Source organism: Coffea eugenioides, chromosome 3, assembly GCF_003713205.1.
Source record: "Coffea eugenioides isolate CCC68of chromosome 3, Ceug_1.0, whole genome shotgun sequence".
Taxonomy (NCBI): Eukaryota; Viridiplantae; Streptophyta; class Magnoliopsida; order Gentianales; family Rubiaceae; genus Coffea; species Coffea eugenioides.
The window spans coordinates 1304088-1314137 of record NC_040037.1 but is presented as its reverse complement, the minus strand read 5'-3'; the positions used below and the strand labels follow the sequence as shown (position 1 = coordinate 1314137).

Sequence of the window (10050 nt, the reverse complement as noted above, 5' to 3'; positions counted from 1 at the left end):
TCTGACTTTTTCCCCTTTAGCCCAGCAATTCAGCACAACTCGAAGGAAGCCCAGGTTGACGGTTTGTTTTGTGCTGGAGGATGAGGAATTGAAAGCCCAGTTGGTGAGAATCGAGGAGGAAGCCCAAGAGCAGGAGAAAGTGATGGCGAAGCAGATCTCTGATGCAAGAACGGCGGAGAAACTAGCCAGGAAAAGATCAGCATTTGGTACAACTTGCGAGGAAGGAAGAAATAGTTTTGCCATTTTTTTGGGACATTTTTGCCCTTGACTATATTCCTCCAATCCACATTGCCCATGCCACCGGATGAAAAACCGCTGAAATTCGGTAAAATGACTCCGCTGGAGCGTTTTTGCGAGTTTAGTGACCTTTTCGGCCACAAAAAAAGTTTGGTGACCAAAGAGTGCCATTTTTAATAGTTTAGTGACCTTTTGGGCCATTCACTCTATATATTACGGCCAAAGCTAATTGGCTGCACGATCACTTGGCTCACCAAGATTACATATAGCCGTACGGTACAAAGGAGAGCCCAACACTTGATGGCCAAGTTCATATTTGCTTTTGATTTGTTGAGCACATCATGAAATGAAATATGAAAAAAACAAAAGGGATAATTTCAGAAACCTCCCTTGAGGTTTTTGACAATTTCCCTCGGCTCCCCTGAGATTTCAATAATTACATAGACCTCCCTTGATCTAATTAAATGATTAAAATGTCCTCCACTTAATAGTTAATTCATAAAGGGACATTAAAATCGAAAAATACACCTTATTATTCTACTTGTCATTTCCTAATCTCAAAAAAACTATCTCCATTAATTTCTAATTTTCATCTGTTCCTCCCTCCCTACCTCTCCCTTCATATTCTTCTCTCTTTTTCTCCTACGACCGCTTCTCACTCTTACCAAATATCACGCTCCATTATTATCAACCATACCACTATCAATTTTTTACCATCTCTAAAATTTATCTGTATTTTTTGTTTTTCTGCCTCTTTATTACTATAAAAATTTTAGACCCTTTCTTTTTTTTTTTTCCAATAGTTTTACTCTTTATAAATGTTAGCCAATTGAAGTTACCAAATTAACAAGGTACAAACCGTGGATTTATTGTCAAACTAGGAAAAGATGAAAAAGGTGACAGTGATATAGAGAAAAATATGAAATTGAAAGTTGGAACATAAGGAAGTGACTATTATGTTTGTTAAGCAAAAAAGTCTAGCAATTACTTATTGGTTCTCTCTTTTATTTATTTATTGATTGTGATTTTAAGGTAGAATTTTGTCTCTATTTCTAAAAGTGCTAGAACAATAATGAATTATGTTCTTAAGGACTTGAGGGCATTTCTTAGTTAGATTAATCTTTTATACATTGGATTTAAATTTAAAATTTAAATTTTACTCATGTGTCTGTATCCAACCGTGATAGTGCATACACTGTCAGTATATATAAAATTTACTCTTCTTTGTTTAGTATTGGTAGTGGTGGTAGTGAGTTGCATTAAACAAAAATTAGTAAACAATGAATTTTAAGATGAGTTGGAGTCGCTGGACTTTGTTTATTTTAGTAAGTATGACACGTACAAAAAATTAAAGATTAAAACCTTATTTTGTTTTGTCTTGTTCTCTGAAGAAGTGTATTTTAGGATATTTGAGAAATATTATAGGCTATTGGGTTTATATTGTTACATAAATCTTAAAAGCGAAGGAGGTAAGTGTAATTTTTAAAACTTGAGGGAAGCTTTCTGTAATTGCTGGAAACCTCAAAGGAGGTTTTTGAAATTATGGAAAAAAAATGCAGATGTAACTGCTAAACCACCCATATTGCCTTGCCTTGTTGAGTATTCTGCATTTTCTGGTGTACACTTGAATTTGCACATGTGGGAATTGCTGACCCGCTTTCTGTTTCCACGATTCATAGCCCTTAAAAGAGATACAAAAATTAAAACTTTGATGCTTCTAGTGTGTCACGGACATAAAAAAAAAAAAAGAAAAAGGATATGATACATTGGACAATTGGTGGAGTGAAGAAATGAACATCCATTACACAATCGTTCTAGAGAGTGTGCATATTCAGAGGGGAACGGGAAAATGTAAAGGCATGATATAATACAATTGTTAATTTCAGCACATCTCAAATTTCTTCCATAGGCCGGCCACCTTGAAGACTATGCCCAAATGAACATCCACAACAACACACTTTCAGGAAAAAAAAAAAAAAACCACAAAATATAAGGGAAATAGCAAACAAGACAGACATTTAGGACAAGGATATTTACATCAGAGAACATCTCGGGGAAGAAAACTTCTGGATGAATTGATGAATGTATTTGTTAATCTCATCAGGTTTCTCTTCATGCAAAAAATGGCCAACCCCTTTCATCACCACTACTTCATCCAAGAATGGTACATCTTTTTTAAGCCCTCCCTTGTGGAGATAATCCTTGGTGCCCGGTGCATTATAGGTCAGATCCAGGTCCCCAACAACAAACTTGACTGGCACTTTAACCTGAGCCCCTGTCCATGGTGCAGTCAGTTCCCAATTTCTGCACCAAAGCGGAGCACAAAACAACAAACATATCCATCAAAACTTGTTGCATTTTTAAGTATTCTGTGCTCAAGAAATATAACTATGGTTATCAACAGGATTCTCTAGGCTTACATGTCTAGTGCTCTGTAATAATTCAGACCTCCAGTAAAGCCACTCTGCGCATACTGGTTAACATAGTAAGCAACATCTTCTTCAGATAACCAAGAGGGCAAAGTTGTAGGGGCATCAGGTGAATCTCCGAAAAGTATTCCCTTTGGCAGAAAAAGTGGACCAGGAGCACGGTAAGAAAGAAAGTTCTCCAGAACTCTCTTGGTTCCAACTTTGGCAAACTCCTCTTCTATTTCTCCAGGTTCCTGAAAAGAACCAAATGACCTGTCAATCAGATACCAAGCCAACAAATAGGTATATATACCCAATAGTATAACTCTCTGTGCACACAGTACTGCGGCCATAAATCTTTAGTTGTGTCCGTTTTGTTGTTTTATCTTACAGATTGTATATAGTCATTGAAGATCTTAATTACAAGTTAATCCAACTACCTTGTTATAACAGAAGACATAGAAACGGTGGAGCACCTACTCTTTCATTGCAGAAATGCTAAGGAAGTATGGAAGCTATCACCAGTGACATGGGATGGAATTGAAGACCAAAGAGGGAACTTGAACAGATGGTGGAATGTTCTAACAGATGCCAGAAGTAGACCTGAAGGAATGGAACATATAGCATTGACTGTTAACATTCTTTGGCAGATTTGGAAGGCAAGAAATGAGAGTTTTCCAGGAAAGCAGAAGACCGCTAATCAAGATAATCCAGGAAGCTCAAATGGAGTGGCTAGAATTTCAGGAAGCAAATGCGAAAGAGAACACGATGAGCATGCCAGAAACAAAAGCAGCTGAGACAATACAGGATGATTGCAGAGACAGCGAGAACCAAATTCACATCAGTTTTGCTGTCAAAACTCAAGGATAAGACAGTCAAATGGGAGTTGGCATACTTGCAGTTGATAGCTCAGTGGGCGCTTAAGGAGTTCAGTGGAGGGAACAGCCTGATGGATAATGCTGTGGCTCTTAAACTTGCCATGATCAAAGCAAGGGAATAGCAGTGGAGGAGGATTGAAGTTGACATCCCACAGAGACAACTGATGAAGATGATAGAAACCAACCAGACTGGAGATATGAGACTGCTTTCCCATCTAGAGGATATTCAGGATCTAAGCTATATGTTTGTGAGATGCTCATTTGTTCTAGCCAGGAATGATATTAGTGTTAGAACAACTAACCTTTGTGATCATGCATTAAGCATGCCTTTTGATGAGAAGTGGTTACTTCCTCAGTGCTTTTAGGCACTTGTATAGCTCTAATGGAGCCTTTGCTCACTACGTGTATAGTTCATACACAAATCTAATAAAATCATCTATCGTTTCTGGGGAAACAAAATAACAATACGGAATGAAGAGGGTTTTTAACTCAAATCTAAAATCAGCTCAGATAATGAACGATACTCACATCACTTATCTGTCTGTGAATCAGGAAGATCACATGAAGAAAATTTTGGATCTCAAATGATAGATGGTATCTAATAAAGAAACAATTTAGCAACCAAATCAGTGTAGAGACATTGTAAAACGTGCATCTGCATCTCTATATTCTACAGCTAAGAATTTTGAACTCGAAAGAAGTATTCCTATATTCATGAAAAAAAAAAATTTAATCTTACACACCTGGAACCTACAAACGTAGTAGTCAGGACCACAAACAGCACGCAAGGTCTCAAGGGGCTTCCTTTTAGGATTTCTTGGACTGAAACTGACGCTCATGTTGAACAAAGCTTTAACTTTATCAGGTCTATACAAACACAAAGCCCAAGCCATGACTGCACCCCAATCATGCCCCACCAAGAACACCTTATCTTCATCTGGTGCAACAATTTTCAGGAGCTCAATGATATCTCCCACGACATGGAGGGTGGTGAACTTGCCGGGGTCATCAATAGGTGCGCCAGTTGTGCCACCAAAGCCACGGAGGTCCGGCGCCACAGCCCTGTGGCCGTGGGATGCCATGAAAGACATTTGATGGCGCCAGGTGTACCAGCATTCAGGAAAGCCATGAAGGAAGAGAACTACTGGGCCTTGGCCTATTTCTGCTACGTGCATGTTTATCCCATTTACTTCTACGTTTTTGTGCTCTATCTTTTCCATCTCTTTTCTTTCTGCTCCTTACACAGAATTATGGAGGGGTTAGGATTTTGGGCACTTTCTTGATTATATTTGCCGCAGAAGAAGAAGGGGATTGAGGGAGATTCCTGCACTCTTTTGTTAAGACTATGAAAGAGGCAATGCGGGAGCTCTTTATACTTATCACACTCCTTTACGTCCTGCACTCTTTTATATTTATCCAGATGCTGCAGACGCTACTCGGGTCGAATTCGGATAAGTCGGTGCTCAATGGAACAAAAAGGGGTAATGCACCTTAGATATCTTGATTTGATGAACATGATAGACTTATCCTTTTGTTTCCAAAAAAAATCTAGTCATACTGGCTGTGTCCATAAAAGGTACTATGTACTCCTCTTTTGTATTTGGATCAATTGAACACGTTTTCTTGTTTCATGAATTCTTACGTGTTGGATTGTAGTTGCACAAGTTAAAAATGTAGTTCTGTAAAACGCAGTGGTATTTATTATAGCTTGTTAAATGCTTCTATGAAGGTTGCATTAATTTAGGTTTACTCGTGTAACTCACATTCTACGATTAGTAAAACTTTGATGTTCCATGCCAGTTCCCACATATCGCTTTGACTTGGTTTTCCGAGGAGGAAGACCCAATAATACTATGAAATCACGAACAAATTTTAGCTTTGTAAAAGGAATTGGAAGTGGTTGACGAAGGGGTTAAGTCTCTTATACTTGGATTGAGAGATGGGTAATGGATTTCTTGATTTTGATGAAAAGAATGCTCTGGCATGCGCAAGAAAAGGAAAAGACGAGAAAAGGACTCGACTTTTCTTTTCTACAATGGTGGGCCGCGTCTTGAAGCTGGCGTTTGGTGGGGCAAAGCCGAATGCTTTCACTTTCCAGTTTCCACCCTACGTTTATTATTCCAAGGACTGAAAGCGGGGGAGAATTGAGAATTCCATTTGCGACATCACTGATTTAGTGATTTGAAATTTGATGTGTCGAATTGGTTGAGCAGGTTGTACAACATTTTAATGCACAGACATGTGGTTAATGACTTCATTAGCCTTTTCAATCAGTTTCACAATTACATTTTTGCCCTTCTGGATACTCTATGCTGTTTGTGCCTTTGTCTATCCTTTTTACGACAAAGCCAATCCATCGTATGCTAGAAAGGAGTAGCCTCTATCTATTCGAATTCTGCTCATTAGTGGGTTTCGGAATGAAGTAATGGAATAAACTCCATAGTTGGTGTTTGGTTCACTGGTATGGGAATTGAAATTTTAGAATGATTTCTAAAAATTTGGCATCCCTCCATTCCTTAGTAAAAGGGTGGGTTTTGTCCAAAACCCAAGTGTAATTCCAAAATCTTATAATTACATAATATTTAGTATAATTAATATTTATATGATATTATATATATTATATATTTATATTTATATTTATATTATAATATATACATATATATAATATATTATTATTATAATATTTATTATAATATTAGTATATTATATAAATATATATTATAATTATTTAGTTAAATATAATTATATTTATATAATATATATTATAAATTTATTAATACTATATAATAATATATTTATAATATATATGTATATTTATAAATGTATATTATATGTGTATATAATTATAATATATACATGTATATAATATTAATAAATTATATAATTATATTTATATTTATTATTTTAAATATAATAATAACTATATCTAATATTAATATGCATTATATTTATATAAAATATTAGTACAATTAATATTTATATATTATATATTTATATTATAACATTTGTATAATTATAATTAATTATATATAATATTTAATTTAATTAGTTACAAACTTATAATAATGATACTATTATATTATATAATTATATATTATAATTATTTAGTTAAATATAATTATACCTATATAATATATATTATAAATTTATTAATATTATATAATAATATATTTATAAATGTATATTATATGTGCATTTAAGTATAATATATACATGTATGTAATATTAATAAGTTATATAATATTAATTATAATTATTATTTTAAATATAATAATATATAATAATAACTATATTTAATATGTAATATATATTATATTTATATAAAATATTTGTATAATTAATATTTGTATATATTATATAATTATATATTTATATTTATATTATAACATTTGTATATTTATATTTAATTTTATATATAATATTTTATTTAATTAGTTACAAACTTATAATAATAATATTATTAGTTATATGTATTATATAATGTATACTAATTTATGTAATATAAATAATATTATCAATTATACTAATAATTATACATGTTTACTAATAGAAATTATTAATTAGTTAGACTAAATTTAATAATACATTTATACTAATATATTTAATTAGTGAAAATTTCTTATATCCCATTTACAAATAGCCAGTAACTATCATTTACGATGTGGTTTATAATATATTTATTATATTGCATTCCGAAAGAGTCGACGAACTAAACATCAACTATAGTAATGATACACATTCCAGGTACTTGAACCAAACAAATGTATTGGAATGAATGACCTCATTCCAAACCCAGGATATCCGATTCCGATGTGCGAACCAAACGCCACCTAAGTCTTTCTCTGTTGGTTGTTCCTCTTCATAAATTGAAATGCTCTCATTTTGGTACATTTAAAGTTTTTATTTATGGAGACATCTAGGTATTTATAGAATATGAAATTATTTTACAATCGTTTTTGCATCGAATACAACTCATATAAGTTTATGTGTTGTTGTAATTACTTAAATGATATTATAGACACATTTAATTGAAGTGTGATTTTTATTGTGCAATTAACATAAAGACATATTAACACGTTGTGCAATTAATACGTTGCTATAACTGGTCATTGGAGGATATTCCTTTATCTAAAACACCTTATGTCTACTCTTGGACGATTTTCAACTAATATCTGTAGGGATCTTTTGATAATGGTAAAATTGTAAAAGTATTGATAAAACAAAGTGTATATGTGTATGCTGCAATTAGAATATATTATTATTAGTTTTGTCATATTTGATAACTAATATTTTTTTAGAATATACTATTATTTATTCAATAAAAAATCTTTTTAATCACAAGCACCAAATACCCACATGATGCGCGGCACTGCCCCAGTATTATTTGAAAAAATATAGCAATCCAAACACACATGGCCGGTTTTCATATTTGTGGGTAGTTCAAAACTGTCTTCGTGTTTTTCCATCAAGGACATAGTGCTTGTGATTCAAGTTGCATGGACTGGACCCAAGCATAGTGTAATTCGCAGTCTAAGTAAGCCCAGTCATATATATGTCTGAACTTAAATTCTTCCGGCAGAAGCCCACACGAAATCTCGTGCCCAACACGGTAAAAAAAAAAAAAGTCCCTTTTCTTTTAGTATTTCTTTTCTGTTTCGGCAAAAAAAGAAAAAAAAAAATCGATAACATAACAAAGGATTAAAGATCTGTTCACTCGGAGTTTCCGACATTGACTGGTATTCGCTCGTGAGAAGGCTGACACATCCCACGTTACATTGGAATGCTCCAAAAATTGAAATCTAAGCAGAGCTCCGACAGCAACAGGGAACAGCCGCCTCATAAACTGCATGCTTTGTGGAACCATCACATTCACATTCACATTCATGGCAAATATGTGCCTGCAAAATCACAATCATAATGCAGCAGCCAAGCCACCGTTTGGTTGTTTGGAGACAAATGCCAAAGCTCTCCTATTTAGGTCCCTTGCCTTGTTCTTCTACTGCCATTTGCTATCCTTGCCAAGTTGCCTATTTATTTGCCCTCCATCAATACAAAGAGAGAGAGAGAGTGAGACGAACAAAATTTTCTATGGTCAGCTAAGTCAATTGATCGGATCTTATCTAAATTTAATCCAAATCCAATATATTTAGGTAGAGTTTAGGTTTAATTTCTCAAATTCAAACTCTTTCCAAACATAGACCCTTAAGAGAGTTGTTAGTTTGGGTATGATATGATTTTCTTTAGTACATATCCAAATTCAGATCCAAACCAGATCCCACTCAAACCTCTATGTGTGTATGTGTGTGTATATATATATATAAGTAAATTTATAAAATGATACAATATTCTATAGCTATTGGATCAAATATAATAAGATTTCGTAACTGATTAAATAACAGTCACTTTTTTAACCTAAGAAAACATCACCTGGTCTAATATTTATGTTATTGAAATACATATTTTAAGAATATTTTTACTTTAGTTCTTTACTGAATGTTCAAAAAAATATTTGCAGACATCCATTGAATTCCAAACTCATGAGTGTCTGGATCTAATTTTACCTTTTAAACCCATAAAAGTCTCGAGTCTTAAATTAATGTGAGTCTAACTCAATTTAATCCAACTCAAACCCTACATTGACATGTCTAGACATGCTCACGGCCCAGCGTCAGCTTTGGGTTGGACTGATTTAATTTGGAGCTTTCCTTTCCGGTTTGAAACAGTAGACCAAGCGTTCCACCTGCACCCAATTGCCTGCCACTACATTTTTCTGTCCACAATATAATAAATACTACTCCTTCCGTCCCACTTTGATATTCCTGTATTCCTTTTTCATCTGTCCCAAATTGTAGTTCACTTTCCAATTGAAGAATGTAGTTGTATTTTAATTTTCCTAAAATACCTTTATTTAATATAAGTAGTTGTTACTATAAACCTACCCCATTTAATGAGAGTTGATTCTTTTTTCACCATCAATTCAAGTTTTCATAAAGTTGTACCATATTTAATGTGAGGGTATTTTAGGGAAATAGCAATTTAAATTTACTTTTCCAACAAAGTTAACTACTTTTTCTTAAACTGTGTGAAAAAAGAAACAGGACTATTAAAGTGAGACGGATGGAGTAGTATGCAATTTGATTTCCAATTGAAGAATGTAGTTGTATTTTAATTTTCCTAAAATACCTTTATTCAATATAAGTAGTTGTTACTATAAACCTACCCCATTTAATGAGAGTTGATTCTTTTTTCACCATCAATTCAAGTTTTCATAAAGTTGTACCATATTTAATGTGAGGGTATTTTAGGGAAATAGCAATCTAAATTTACTTTTCCAACAAAGTTAACTACTTTTTCTTAAACTGTGTGAAAAAAGAAACAGGACTATTAAAGTGAGACGGATGGAGTAGTATGCAATTTGATTTACATCAATTACGGAGCACTATTAATCTCCTGATCTTTTTCTCTTCTTCTTATTGTACCCTTTTAATTATGGAATTGGTACAATGCAATAGTTGATTTGGGATTTA

At 33.4% G+C, this 10050-nt stretch overlaps 1 protein-coding gene across 1 annotated transcript; it reads right to left on the bottom strand.

Moving 5' to 3' along the window:
- Positions 1 to 2020: 2020 nt before the first annotated feature.
- Positions 2021 to 5160, bottom strand: LOC113765390 (epoxide hydrolase A-like). Its single transcript, XM_027309550.1, has 3 exons — positions 4267 to 5160; positions 2658 to 2899; positions 2021 to 2541 (listed from the first exon to the last, which is right to left on the bottom strand). The coding sequence occupies exons 1-3, from the start codon at positions 4741 to 4743 to the stop codon at positions 2271 to 2273; spliced, it is 990 nt and encodes a 329-aa protein (XP_027165351.1). The 5' UTR covers positions 4744 to 5160; the 3' UTR covers positions 2021 to 2270.
- Positions 5161 to 10050: the final 4890 nt, after the last annotated feature.

Excerpts from the sequence above, each read along its gene's own strand:
- LOC113765390 (XM_027309550.1), bottom strand. The coding sequence starts at position 4,743 with ATGGAAAAGATAGAGCACAAAAACGTAGAAGTAAATGGGATAAACATG. Across the intron at positions 2,900-4,266 it reads ACTACGTTTGTAGGTTCCAG|GAACCTGGAGAAATAGAAGA; the intron begins GTGTGTAAGATT and ends GGTTCTTTTCAG. Across the intron at positions 2,542-2,657 it reads TATTACAGAGCACTAGACAT|AAATTGGGAACTGACTGCAC; the intron begins GTAAGCCTAGAG and ends GCTTTGGTGCAG.